This window comes from Microtus oregoni, unplaced genomic scaffold (genome assembly GCF_018167655.1).
Source record: "Microtus oregoni isolate MIOR12 unplaced genomic scaffold, Mior012 000023F_ref0000262, whole genome shotgun sequence".
Taxonomy (NCBI): Eukaryota; Metazoa; Chordata; class Mammalia; order Rodentia; family Cricetidae; genus Microtus; species Microtus oregoni.
Genome location: NW_024543082.1, coordinates 574,511 through 589,452, shown reverse-complemented (window position 1 = coordinate 589,452; position 14,942 = coordinate 574,511). Strand labels below are relative to the sequence as shown.

The 14,942-nt window shown below is 43.4% G+C and overlaps 1 protein-coding gene across 7 annotated transcripts in view; it reads left to right on the top strand.

The window, feature by feature from the left end:
* The window catches only part of Acap2 (ArfGAP with coiled-coil, ankyrin repeat and PH domains 2), a 116,166-nt gene that overhangs the window by 41,300 nt on the left and 59,924 nt on the right, over nucleotides 1-14,942 (top strand). For all 7 annotated transcript variants that reach the window (XM_041672765.1, XM_041672762.1, XM_041672764.1 and 4 more), the window contains exons 2-4: nucleotides 2,983-3,040; nucleotides 9,870-9,989; nucleotides 10,759-10,812. In XM_041672765.1, coding sequence (XP_041528699.1) covers nucleotides 2,983-3,040; nucleotides 9,870-9,989; nucleotides 10,759-10,812 — 232 coding nt within the window. The remainder of the gene's footprint in view (nucleotides 1-2,982; nucleotides 3,041-9,869; nucleotides 9,990-10,758; nucleotides 10,813-14,942) is intronic.

The following is a 14,942-nucleotide window of genomic DNA, read 5'->3' as shown; positions in this document are numbered from 1 at the left end:
AGCTACTCCCCACCCCCCCCCCCACCTTGGGAGATAGACTTTCTCCCTGGCTGCTCAGTGAGTCCCCACACCTACCCATGCTGGGGTTACAGTGTGTACCATCACTCCTGGCGTTTTTATGTGGGCTCTGGGGATCAAATTCCGGCGTTTAAGCATTCAAAGCAACTGCTTTCCCAATAAGCCGTCCCCACAACCACCTTGAATTTTTTTAACATTAAATTTTAAGCTATGGAAGAAATGGAGCCTTTAATTTTGACCTTTTTAATGACTTGCACTTAAAAATGTTTAATATTTAGTAGTATCTGGGAAAGTTACAGAGGAATGATAAGGAAGGCTGTATAGATTTGCTTATTTTTTCAAGTACATGATTCATTATGGTTCCTTTACATTAGTGAGAAAAGAACCAGAACTCAGCTGAAGACACAGGGTGGAGTAAAGAGGAGAAGCTGCCGGTGTTTGTCACACTGTGGCTGATGACTGGGACAGTCTCTTACTGGGTCAGTCCTTACAGCCTCTCCTCTCCCCCTTTACATGTTTATTTATTTATATTTTATTCTGATGGTCTTGCTCTGTTACCCTGCTGATAAGGACTCCTGGGCTCTGTTTTCCTGCCTCACTCTCAGCAGCTGGGACTACAGAACACTCGACCAGCACCAGCCTTAACACATGTGTGCATTTGATAGAGAAGTGTATTATCAGTGAAATAAAATTGAATATATAAAATCTTATCAGTCTATAACTATATGTTTAGAAGAGACTAGTGATTAAAGTAAATCTAATGTTGCTCATTTTAACAAATAATAATTTGAAAATTGAGTTAAGGTAAAAGGTTCAAGTGTAAACGAAGTTCCTGAAAGTCAGAGCTAATACGCTTGCTCCTGGACTCTGCAGATCTCTGAGTGCGCTGCTGGGGACAGCTCAGACTGTCAGTCAGAGAAGTGACAGTGGCAGAGGTGTGCACCGTGTGTGCTGGGAACTCGGGCCTTTGTCGTGCAGTAGAGCGAGGGAGGGACAAGTCCCAAAGGAAGCCACTTCTTGGGGAGTTGTCTGAATGAATGTACCACTGTTGAAAATGCTGAACTTATCCAGAGGTATACTTAGAATGCAAATCCTTCTCTACAATGCCTGTTCTCCAATCCCCGCTCTTCTGCATTATATAGTTCACGTCACATTTACCAGTCTGGGTTTCAACAGGGTTTTTTTGGAATTAACATTATCCTAATTATGTAATTTTCTTCTTCCTCTCTGTAATAATTTAATCTCGTGTACATATTTCCCTGTCAGTAAGATGGACTTCATTTGTTTATTTATTTTGAGATGAGGTGTCACCAGGCTTAGAACTCCTGGGCTTAAGCCTCCTCCCACCTCCACTTCCTGAGTGCTAGGATTCCCAGCATGCCTTGCAGCCTCTTTTAAGAACTTACTCCCTTCCCTAAAGAGAAGAGGCTATCAGTTATCTAGATTTTTCTGGCTGTTGGACATCTTAGTTTTAAGTCAGTTGCAGTTTCCTTATAGAGATGGGTTTCTTTGGCTCAGGTGTGCGGTGAGTTTAAATGATGGAGAGGTGAGGATTACATTTCCCAGCTGAGGGAATGATGTGTAGTTAGAACAACACTTGAAGACCATGGCCAGCTTGTGGGCCAGGAAGCAGCATTCTGGCTTCTGTGCTGTGTATTTGCTGCCTCCTGTGTTCTTGAAGCATATGCAAGAGGAGCTCAGTTACAATGGCGCATGCTTACTGAATAACTAACAGGATTTTAAATCTTGGAGATTTGGAAGCTTTAAAAATGTGTGTCCTTAGATGGAACTGATAAAGTATTTATTCAAAGGTCACCCAAGGTATTTATGGAAATAGGAAATAGGGTTTATATCCTGGCTGTCTTTTGTTTGGTCCATTGCTTGAGAAGAAGGAGGTAGTCTCCCATTAATATCCAATTAAAGCAAAATTTGATTAGTTCTTAAAATAACGGTTGGAATATGGCTGGGACATCAGTAGGTATATGGAAATGGCGTGGGGAGTATGGTTGGCTCTGCGGTGGAAAGTCGGCACGCCTAAGGGTTGGGATCCTGTGGCCAGCACACACAGAGAACACGTGGAACTTGTGTTTTATTACACACCATTTTTACCCTTAACACGTTCTAATTGCAGCTGCTTCATTTGGCGTGTGGCCTTGTGGCCTCAGCGGCTTTCTCTTTGTTGTTAAGAACATCTGGCTCACTGCTTACTTTCTTCTTTTTGTGTGACCTAATCTTTGCCGATTTTCCTATATTAAAATTATATCGACAGGAGAAAAGTGATCTGTATGAGCTATTTCTCATAGTAAAAGCCCCTTTGACTGTTAGTGCATTGCTCTTTGGTCTCATATACTTCACTATCTACAAATCAGAGTCAGTTAAGGCCCAACTATTAAAATGTTTTCCTCTATTTTTCTTTTTGAAAGTAGGCGTTTGGATGATTTTATTTGATTAATGTGTCCTTCTGTATTTTCTGGTATCTTGCTTACATACCCTAACTCATTTTTTAAAACACAAACAGTTCAGAATACTGTTAATAATTTGAATCATATTAGTGATTAAACGTAAGTTAGCCTGGGGACAGTAAGATGGCTTGGTATTAAGACCTCTTCTGGAAGACCTGGGTTCGGTTCCCTTCACAGCATCAGAAGCTTCAACTGTCCCAACTTCTACTTCCGGGGATCTGACACCACTGGCCTCTGTGGGCGCTTGTGTGTATGTGTACAAAACCACATGCAGACATACATAACTACATGTAATTAAAAATAAATGTTAAAATAAGTTTGCCTAATGTATTTTCTTGTTTTCTTGTTGGCCTAGCCTATTATCTGTGGCATTGCATGATCATTAAATTTACATAAAGGATATTCATATCTATGTCTTCACTTAGAATGGAAAATTATTTTTCAAGAGTAAAGTATACCTTTAAAGAAATAAACTAACTGACTTTATATTCAATTTTCCTAGGGCTGCTTTGGAAGAAGTAGAGGGAGATGTGGCGGAGTTGGAACTAAAACTCGATAAGGTAAACTTTGAAAAACATTCATTCTTTATTTTCCCTAGTGAATGGGTAGTGCCCTCACTCGGGGTTGGTTTATGTCACTGGGATCTCTGTGTGAATAGGTGCTGTCCTCCTGATTGGACACAGGAGGAAATGAAGCCTAGAGACAGACAGTAGCTTGCCTGTTCAATTGTCAGAACAAGGATTTGTGTCCACATCTGACTTCAGAAGCCACAGAGGTTCCTTTAGCTAGAAGTTTGTTCCTGTCCTCTCCATCAGAATGTCCCATTTGTCATTTCTGATACTTGATGGGTTTTATATATAAGCTTATGATCCTAGTTGTAAATCCTAGATGTAAATCAAATACAAATAAAATTTTAAGTGTTCATTCCCTTTTTAAGCTAATTCTAGAAATACTTAAAATACTTAACAGTTATACAGTTATATCTTATATAAGGGTAAGCATACGCTGATTCCCATCTTCTCTTGTTACCGACAATGGTTTTTGGATGTATGCTTCATGGACATAAAGCATTATCTGCTGTGAACCAGGCAGAAGCATTTGAATGAGAACTACATGGCTTTTGACCCATTTGTTCAGACTTCCTTCATAACTGCTGTTTGATGATATCTCTCCAGATTTCTGGAGATGGTGTACTCATAGGTTAAATTCCTCTCCTGACAGTGATTTCGGTTGGACAATTAAATGGTATTGCCATGTAAAACAGTCTTTTCGGACCCTGTGGTACATAGGCATCACCCAGTCATCTTTTGATGGGGCGGTACAGGCTCCGATTCAGTCAAACTTAACCCAAAGAACCTTCAAATCTTAAATGATCAAAATACTGGAATCCTAGAGTCTTTCTTAACCAAAGGGGACCCAGAGTGTGTGGAAACTTAATTGTGTTTAGAATATTGTTCCCCGACCCCTGCTTTTCTTCTCAAAGCTCCACAGTTACTCTCTGTGTTTCTCTGGGGGTAAGATCGTGATTCCCTATACAATAAGCGCACCTGTCCAGATTCTTGAGCTGTTGTCTTTTTGGTGCTGTGGATGTTAGAGTAGACCATGAGGCACACAAGGGATGGTGATTATGGAAGTGTGGCAACGTGAGGAACTTTTGGGGGTGGTGCCTTCAGTTCCCAGCTTTCATAACATCATGCAAGGTAAGTTCTGCTTATGATATCATTGTAAATCATACCAGTGACCGACTAAACTTGTTTGGTGACTTAGTGCATGGTTATTTTGCATATGCTGTATGCCACCAGTAGTTGGTTCTGGCTTGTGCAGTCCTCTCGAGTGGTCGTGTTCATGGGTCCAGGTATGCACTCTGGAAGGCGTTCTGGTGTTTGCACTCTGGAAGGCGTTCTGGTGTTCGCAGCATCATGGCCTCTCACAGGAGCCATCTAGATTTGATCTCTGTGTCTACTGCATCTTTTCTTTGATGTGCTCGGTACCTGTCTGTGAAATCTCTCCTCAATTTCCAACAGTTAAACATGGAAAAAGGAGAGGAGAAGAGAGGAGAGGAGAGGAGAGGAGAGGAGAGGAGAGGAGAGAGGTCACTTACCAGGCAATGAGTTGTTTGTGCTCCTATCAACTAGCAAGTGCCTATGACACAGTAATCCTTTAGTGAAAAGGTGCTGGACGAATAGGCTAGGCTACCAGCCCGACACTTTAGACCATGCTGACATTTATACGTACGCAAAAACTCTTGTTTCCAGCTTTTTATTATTTAGTTATATTTTTATCCATCACTGCCATTTAATAGGCAAAATCTCTGCCCTTTCTACATCACCAAGCCAGCCCTTCCTCTGGGGCCACTACAGTGTGGTTCTGCGCCTGTTCTCCTGCGATGCTGGCTGTGCTAATGCTGTCACATATGTCTGTGGCCACAGTCTCTGGCTCACTGTTCGGCTGTAGTCTCTGAGCTCTAGAGTGCTGCTAGCCCACCACTCTCTGACACCCTCATCTCTTTGTTCTCAGTCTCAGTACCTCTCTGTCTTAGGCCCCCTGCACCTCTGGCCTTCTGTCCTGCTTGTTTGTGACTGCTTAGATAGATTTTTTTTTTCTTTTTCTGAGATAGGGTTTCTTTGTGTAGCCCTGGATGCCCTGGAACTCACTCTGTAGACCAGGCTGACCTTGAACTCAAAGAGATCCGCCTGCCTCTGCCTCCTAAGTGCTGGGATTAAAGGCCTGTACCATGATTGTCTGGCTGACTTAGATTATTTTAAGAAAATGAAATTAATATATGTTTTAAAAAGAAGAGAACTCTTAAGAACCAAAGTAGAATGTTGAAGTTGGCATTTTCTACAAGTATATAAATCCTACAATAACCAGCTAGTACCTAAAGAGTTTACTACTGGCTACACAGTATAATCCAAACAGTTGTTGGTATTTCAGTATATCCCTATGAAAATGGTTAAAAGGACAATTGGTACAACCACACCTGAAACAAAGTTTATAAATGATTTTTGACTACAAAAAGGCTAATCAACTTCTATTTAAAACTGTAAACAGCAGTGAAATATAAACACGGCACGTAAACATGTGGTCCAACAGCCTTTAGTTTGGTTAAAAGTCTGTTGCTTGTAGATGAGAGGTATTAGTCCAGTGTGCTCCCTGCCCCAGCAGTGCAGCCGTCTTTCCCCTGGAATTGTCAAGACCAACACTGCTGTTCGTACACTACAGGGCTTTTGCTGGTCTAAGTAAATGTATTACATCTTCTGTGTGAGTGATTGTATGGCGTGGAACATCCCCGAAGCTTGCAGTTCTGTAAACTACAGGCACGTCTGCCCACACAGTTCTGTTTCTTGTCCTATCTTGATCTTAAATACAAACCAATTTTGGCATCAGTAAAGATCTAGTTCCAGGACAGGCTCCAAAGCCACAGAGAAACCCTGTCTCGAAAAAAAAAAAAAAAAAGATTTTGACATAGAAAATCTTGGACTTTTACACCTGTGAAACCCTTGTATCTGAGACTGAAAGCCCTGCCTTCTCCCCTCTGGTCTACCCCACAAATGCTTGCTGGTGGGGAGTGGCAGTACTGTACAAGAGAAGATTCTGAGAACTCAGCCCTAATCCACCAGCGTCCTGGTCCCTCCAACCCTACGGTACAAGACCTACAGCCTGTGAGCCGGGTTCAGGGCTGATCACAATGATGAAGAACCATTCCAGCAAAGCAACCATCTCACAATGTTCTCAGAAACAATGAAAAAGTGTGATATAAAAAAAAGCATTCGCAGAACAAATATAAAACCAATAGCATCCTGCATCTCCAACTGTGTGCAGTGTTCTTGGTCGTCACCACCAGCTTCTATATGAAATACTCTTATCTGATTATTAAAATGACAGTAAGTCACAGACATTGAGAAGATTGGAAAATCATTTTGTTCAGTTCCCCTGTGCCACGCACTCACAGGCCTGGCAGAGGAATTAAGTACAGATGGGACAGAGGTGGCTTGCTCTAAGTTGGACACAGGAGTTTTCACGTAAAAACAGTCAGGCAGAAGGGAGGTGGGCTTACTGGGAGCACTAATCCTGGGCCCTGAAAGGTCCTGAAACTGGTGAGCACGAAATTGCCCTGACAAGTTTTAAGAACACCCACCCTGAGCACCGCCTTAGGTCCACCCAGCACAGCGCGGTCGCGGGTGTTCACTGGCTGCAGTCGCTACAACCTCAGTGTCCTGCTGCTCCCTGGACAAGGGGTCCTGACCCATCACAGCCACAGGTGATGGTCTCCTGCTGCTGCTTTGCTTCAGGGGCCATTGCTACTTCTGCGACTGCTCAGCTCACTCTGGACGGCACCATTGGTGGCCGCCTCCTTTCACTGTGCACATGTCTCTCATGCCTCTTGGCAAATGCCTCGGCACAACAGCCACACACAAAAGGCTTTTCCCTGTGTCTTCTGTCGTGGTCTTTGAGGTGAAGACTTTGCCACACAAGTGGCATGCAAACAAACGGTCTCTCCTTGCTGTGAACCTATTTGGTTTTTTTTTAGCCAGGGGCACAGAAGAGTGACTTCCTGTATACCTCATAGCTATATGACTTCGTCCCTGTGCAGACTTCTTGGTGTTCTTTTAGGTGGGCCTGGGTGTGAAACTTTTTGTATATATTTTACAAGCAAATGACCTGTCCACTGTATGGAATTTTGCAGACTTCTTAGTCTGCTTTTATTAGAAAAGAAAAAGTCTTACCTTGTGCCTGGCAGGCAACTTGCTCCCACTGGTGACCCAAAAAATACTCACTCAAAAGATGTCCCTGGCGGCCATTGTCTGTCCTTGAGTCCGACCATCTTACACCCCGCTCACTTCATCATTAAATGTTAAGGCTGGAGGCATCTGGGACCCAGATCTTTGCATTCTGGGGTTTGTGTGGATTTTCCTCACTCCTGAGTATAGTTGTGGCTGACTTGCTGTCCTGACTAGGAGAGGGAGAGTTCCTTCTACTGTGTTTTCTTCTGACTGTGCATTATCATCCTGAATATCTCTACCAGGGGAGATTTAGCTGGACCCCATACTGTGTAATCCCAAGTTTCTACTCCATCATCACCCTGAGCATCTCCAGCGGGGCGATTTAGCCCCATGCTAATGATTCTTTTGCCCCAGCCTCTGAAGGCTAGGGCTATAGCCACCACCACGCCTAGAGGAATTCCCCTTTTCTGAAGCTTTATGATGTAATCTGCCCAATACCTAGGCTGTAATGAAGTTACAGTCTGTTTGGTAAAGCTACAGATTCCTGAAATGGCTAGATGCCATTTCTTCCCTCCAGAGCAGAAGGCAGGTCTCTTGCTGCCTCCTCTGTGGCCCTGCATGGCTCCACTGTGGCCCTGCGTGGCTGACTGCTGAGACTGATGCAGTGGTCTTCACAGATTGCAAGTCTCTCACTGCTTCCTCTGTGGCCCTGCATGGCTCCACTGTGGCCCTGCGTGGCTGACTGCTGAGACTATTGTAGTGCTCTTCACAGATCACAGGTCTATTGTCTCCTCTTCTGTGGTCCTGCGTGGCTGACCACTAAGATTGGCACAGTGCTCTTTATAGATCACAGATCTCTCGCTGCCTCCTCTGTGGCCCTGCATTGATCCACCGTGGCCCTGCGTGGCTGACCACTAAGACTGACACAGTGCTCTTTATAGATCACAGATCTCTCGCTGCCTCCTCTGTGGCCCTGCATTGATCTACCGTGGCCCTGCGTGGCTGACCACTAAGATTGACACAGTGCTCTCATACTGCTTGGTGGGAATGTTTTTATTTCTTCCTCCTAGTCTAGAAACAGCACGTTCTTTTGCAGTAATGAAAATCTCTTTTTCTGTGCAAACCCTCTGTCGCCTCTCTACTTTCCCTTCTCTGCCTTCTCTTTGTTTCATATAAAGTGAAAACAGAAGCAAGTAGCAGCCAGGAACCTTGCTGACAGGGAAGCTGACCTCTGCTGGGTAGCTACCAGGTACCTGTGGTGGCTCTGCTGGGATTTTTGTGTGGTGGCTCTGGATAGAAGCCTCCTGTAGGTTAGTGCCATTGTTATTATTATGCAGGGAGTCTTGCAAGTTTGTTAAGGCTAAGGTCACCTAGATCCACTTAAATGCCATTAGGATTTGAGTTTAAATAGACTGAGCTGAAAATCCAGTTTTAATCATGCTGTACTATTAGCCTTTCCTTTTAATTTAATTATTTTTGATATTCAATTTGTTGAGTAACATTACCTATATGGAACAAAATTCAAAGGCAGGAGAAGTGTGCCCAGTGAAAGCTGCTGACCATCTGACCCTCTGCTGGAGGAGTATACCCACCTAGTTCCCTTTGACCATCTGACCCTCTGCTGGAGGAGTAAAACCACTTAGTGCCTTTCAAATTCTTGCGGAAATTTTCTAAGCATGCAAAAGAATATGCATGTATTTTATTGAAATATTAGTATTTGTAAAAATATTATTTTTTAAAATATACTTTGGATGCTATTAATTTGTCACTTGTTATAGGGTTGTCGTTGTTTTTGGTGTCAGGGATTGGATTTGAGCCTGTTGCATGCTAGGCAACCTCTACAGTTCAGCCACACCCCAGCACTGGCCTTCTCTGGGTATTTTATTATGCTGCATGTATATAACACACCCATATGTCATGTGGATGAATCACAATGAAGATACAATGAGAGATGGAGGAGGGAGGGAGGAAGGGAGCAGGGAAAGGCTGATGCAGGCTCAGTCCGGAGGCCGTAATCAATGCCTAACACAGGCATTGGAGAAACCCTTCTTTCCTAGTAGTTTCCAGTGAGGCTGGTTAGTCATTTCGTAGGTCCGCTCTGGTGGGGCGAGCCTGAGCTGTGTGGCTAACTTACAGTGCCGGTTTATGTGCTTTTCTTCAGTAACCACAGCTGAAAAGTGTAGCTATATTTTCATCACAGTGCTGCCCACACACCTTCTCTTCCTTCTAGGGTGTACGTCTGTGTGTGTGTGTATGTGTGTGTACGTGTGTGTGTGTGTGTGTACGTGTGTGTGTGTACGTGTGTGTGTGTGTGTGTGTGCGCGTGCGCGTGTGCATGATGAACTGAACTCATGTGTAGGTGAGTGCTCTACCGCTGACCTCCATTCCCGAGCCCCTCTTTTAGGAGGATTTAATAAATATTTATGGGCTTAAATTATGGATTTGAATGTGATGTCCTGGAGAGCCTTTGGGTCCCAACAGGTCGACATTTTGCTGTCGCTCTTCCTGTGAATTTACCTTCTAAGGCAAAGGAGAATGTCGTTCACTACTCTACTTACTGATGAAATGTGATTTGTATCGAGTAGGCTAACTCGTGTAACTGCTAACGCGGTCGACTAAGGCCCATCTCCATTCACTTCCCTTCCGACTTTGTCTTCTTTCCCAGCTCGTGAAGCTCTGTATCGCGATGATCGACACTGGCAAAGCCTTCTGTGCGGCCAATAGACAGTTCATGAACGGGATCCGAGACCTAGCACAGTACTCCAGCAGCGACGCTGTCGTCGAGGTTGGTATCACTGAGATGACAGGTGAAGTGATGAGATCATCATCATGTATTCATCTACCTAAATGGTTAGAGCGAACTTAGCCGGAGTAGAAGGCTGCCATTCCTCGGAGCCATGTTCCACAGTTGTGTGTGTGTGTTTTTTTTAAGGTAGTAGTATGTTAAAGTTCGATTTCTTGTTGTGCATACTTAGCATCACTGCCCTACCCTCGCTTCACAGACTTGAGGTTTGCATGCACACAGGTGAGCTGAAGCAGGCAGGGGTCACGAGCAGAATCAGGTCACCAGTGGGTGACTATTAACCTACTCAGAGCAGAACAGAACCCAACTGTGTGCCTGGAGCTGTATTGCTTCTGGCTGGCCTATGGCCCCGGGTTAGCGTATATCCCTTGTTGTGTTCTGTAGTGCTACTGATGTTTCTTTCATGGTGGAAACTAGATTAGGAAGAAACAGGTATGTTGTGATAATTACGTGATCCAGAGTTGCTTACAGAGGCACACTGTTGATGCTATCAAACCTTTAGAATCGCACGTTGCAGATGGGGCAGTACCAATTCCTTGATTTTTCTAGGCCTTAACATGTCATCACATGTAGACTTGTGGTGGACATGACCTCTGCAGATCATGTGAGTTATTGAGGTTGTCCTTGGAAGTAAGTGTTATTGTTTACAGGCTAACCTGAGTTTTGTCAGATTACATGCTAAGTAATATTTTTGTGACTTATTTTAGTAGCTTGCAAGTGACTTGATTTTCCTTTGGTTTCTTCCTTACAGACAAGTTTGACCAAGTTTTCTGACAGTCTTCAAGAAATGATAAATTTTCACACAGTAAGTATCAGTGAGTAGGTGATACCATGATTGTTTTAATTTTTTTAATTTTCTTTATTTTTTAAAACATTTTTTATGGTTTATTAAACTTTATTTTATGTGCATTGGTGTGATGGTGTCAGATCCCCTAGAAATGGATCTTCACACAGTTGTGAGTTGCTGTGTGGGTGCTGGGAATTGAATCCGGGTTCTCTGAAAGAGGAGTCAGTGTTCTTAACCGCTGAGCCATCTCTCCAGCCCCCTGTTGACACTCTTGAGTGGCAGTCTTTTATGAGATGACTTAATTGGTCTTCTATTGGGGTGTGTGTGGCGGGGAAGAAGGGAAGTGGGTCCGCTTTCTTCATTTCCAGTTCTAGTATAGTAGGTCTCTTCCCACTGTGCTCAATGAGCATGGCTTGTATGAGCCATGGTTATTACTGGAGCGTGGACAGTTTCCCAATGGCTTCACCACTGTGGAAAATTATATTCCCCCATAATAAACTCAATACCATAAAATAACACTCATTAAAGTTATTTTTCCACTTTGAGTTCTGTGCAATGTTTTTGGGAATGGGAGGGACTGGGCTGGTCTTATTGTGGCTGAAGTTATATATCAGTGTTATTTGAGTTGTTAGCTGTTTCAAAAATGGGCAGGCGCAACTCTCTACCTCAAAAAAAAAGGATGCATTTATTTTTATTTGTATTTCATGTGTATGAGTGTTTTGCCTACATGTATGAGCATGCCTGGTACCCGTAGAGGTCAGAAGAAGGCACCAGATCCCCTGGAACAACTGGCGCTAAAGATGGTTGTGAACCACTGTTTGGGTGTTGGGAATCAAACCTGAGTCCTCTGGAGATGCAAACAGTGCTCTTAACCACTTAGCCGTCTCCCCAGCCACTGAAAACATCCTGATATAGTCTATAGTCTAATTTCATAATATAATTTCTGCAGTCCTAGGAGGTATTTTGGCTTTAGTTTATACTTGGTAATCATATAAGTGGTCACTTGTTCTGGTGTTTGACCCAGTCTCACAGAAGATCACTGTTTCTTGTGTTGCAGAAGCTTAGAGCATACATATCTATATATGTATCTATTTCCCTAAATATCTTTTCAGTATGCAATAGTCACTTGGAGTTGAAGTAATATATGGATCATTTGTTACCATTGATTTATTTAATAACTTTTTGAGATAAAAAGATTTAGGTTGAGGGAGATAATGTGAACTACTGTATTTGTCTTCTGGGTGTAATTATGGGAAGTTGTTCAACGTGGTGCAGATGGACCTGCTTAGCAGGTCTTATGAAATACATTATGAAATGAATTCTGAAATGCAGTGATGCATGCCATAAGGTCCAGAAGTTAGTTGGTAATAGTGTTTGTATGTGTGTGTATACAGTTCTGTATTAAGATGTTTTAAATAAATTATGTTGAAATGTAAAGAATTATTTAGTAAAGAAAAAAAAACATTAGCTCACTTTGGTCAGTCTAGTATTATTAGAAAGTGGAATTTTCAAAAAAGAGTTTGAGACTATAAACCTATAGTCTTCCTAAGATTTAATATGTACATTTAGTTTCATTTGCTTATGTAACTTTTTCAATAACTAAAAATAAGAAAGAATCAAAAAATCAAAAATGCTCGGGCTAGCTGTCATCACAAGCCAGGTAAAAACACCAAGAAGTAACAGCTGACGTAACAATCAATTTACTGTAATAGAATTTTCCAGGCCGGGGTAGTGACGCGGAGGAATGAGCTGTGTACACTGTCAGTGCGAGAAGTCACGGCCAGCACCGGTAGTGAGTTCGAGATGGAAACACGGAGGGATGAAGGAGTACAGCTTTGCAGGATGACTCCCTGTCTGAACTCTGTTAGCAGAGGAAGTCACAGCAGCATCAAAGAGAGCTCAGCAGCAGGAAACCCAGAATGACCATCAATATCTTGTGTGTGGCCACCACTCCAGTGCTTGGCACCTTAGGAAAACACACACTCTTGTTTATTGGGCAGGAGGTGAAGCCGCCAGCTAGCCTCTGCTCCTGCCTCTGGCTGGGTTGCTTGTCTGTGGCCACAGGAGTCCACGTGTCTGCTGTGAAGCCTGGCTGGTGCTGCCTGGGTGTCTAGCACCTGTCATTTCTTCAGACCAAGGTCTGGAAGTCAAACCGCTTCCTTTTCTGCTGCCGTCACAGCCAGGTCAAATTCAAGATAAGAGAATAAAGTTGGCTTCATTCTCTTGGCTGTACAGTGATGTGCTTCTGCGACCATGGGAGAATTGTTGGTAACCTCTGTATATAAAGCTGTCTGTCACAGTTTTAAACATCTAATGTGTGACATTTGTATGTCTGTAGTAAATTGGTCTTCATTTATTTATGACATCTATATCAGAATTCTTTGTTTGTTTGCTTTTTTTTTTTTTTTTTTTTTTTTGTTTTTGTTTTCAAGACAGGGTTTGTCTGTGAAGCCCTGGCTGTCCTGAAACTCACTCTGTAGACCAGGCTGGCATTTCTCTGTAAAGTAGCCCTGTCTGTCCTGGAGCTTGCTCTGAAGACCAGGCTGGCCTTGAACTCAGAGATCTGCCTTCCTCTGCCTCCCGAGTGCTGGTCCCTGGCCCAGCAGCATCCATGTCACCAGCATCACCTGTAAACTTGTTGGACCTACAGAGCCTCAGCTCCAACTCTAGATCTGTGTCATCAGAGAAGCTAGCAGCCAGTTAGAAAGGGCCAAATCTAGTCTCTTGCTCTTATTTATTTATTTATTTATACTTATTTTCAGGTCAAGTTTTATTCGAATATAGCTTTACTTATGTTTATGACAAGGTTGAATAATTATGATACTCAGTGCATATCTCAAGGGATTAAAACACTTGTGTCTGGCCCTTTCCAGAGGAAGTGTGCTGACTTTATTCTGTGAACCTCTTAATCTTTGTCTAATTCTGGCCTGTGAAACCCATCAAAGAGGCTACTTTCTGTATTTGTGAACATCATTTAGTAATTTAACTGCCTTTGGTAAATTCTCAGTGAAGTTAGGTTGCAACCCAGCCTAATTAAGGTTAGAGTCTTTGGTGGTAAGGACTAGGAATCCAGAAATATGTGGCTGGTTTGTTTGTCTGTCTATCTGTCTTCCCTGTTTTTCTGTAAAGCACCCTGGTCACCCTGAATCTTCAGTTCAGTGTGACTATAGAAGAGCTGCCTGGAGACCTTAGTAAATGTGGATCTTGATCCTTTCTCCTCTCTACCTTTCCCTTTCATATCCTTCCTCTCCTCCCTCCTTCTCCCCTTCCTTCCCTTTCCTATTTTCTTTTCCTTCTTTCCTTTCTCCTCCTTTAGTTCCCCTTTTCTTTCCCTTCCTTACTGCCAGGGTCTCTGATAGTCTAGGCTAGCCCAATGCTCACTACGTACCTAGGCTGCCTTCCGTTTGTGATCTTCCTGCTTCTGCCTCCTGTTTGCTGCTGGCGCATTGGCCTGCTCCTCCATGCTGGGCAGCGATTCTGCATTTCTAAGAACGAGTTGGTGTTGCTCTCTCAGCCAGGTCAGGCTGGCCTGGAACTCACGGCCCTTCTGTCTCAGCCTCTCAAATGCCTAGCCCTCAAATGTTGGCCTTTTGATTTTAAGACCTAACCCAGTAGAGAGTCATTGCCTGACGTCAGAGGAAAGGTCTATAGATTAGCATGGGCTGAAGATGTAGAAAAAGTGGAACAAATTCAAACGTTAGTTACCTGTTGGAAGTTGTAATAATGAATCTTCATCATCAGTCGAGTGGAATTTGAGCCACCTAGGAGATACTGTGCTGGGCAGTCTGTAAAGACATTTCAGATTTAACTGAGGAAGGAAGACACTCCCCAGTGTAGGTGCCCTGTCCCACGGGTTGAGGTCCCAGACCGAGTAGAGACAAAGGCAGACTGAGGACCAGCATTTGTCTTTCTCTGCTTCCTGACCACAGATGTGCCCCAACGCCCCAGCCACCAGTCAGAGCCGCTCTCATTGCTGTGCCCTGCCTCTCACAGTGAGCAGAATATAAACCCTTCCTTCCCCAGGTCACCTGAGTCACAGTGATGAGAAGTCACTAAGACAGAGTACGAAGAGTGGGACTGTTGCTGTGATAAGCCTGATCATGTGATTGGTAGGATTTAGAACTGGTTTGCAGGAGGGATAGGGGAGA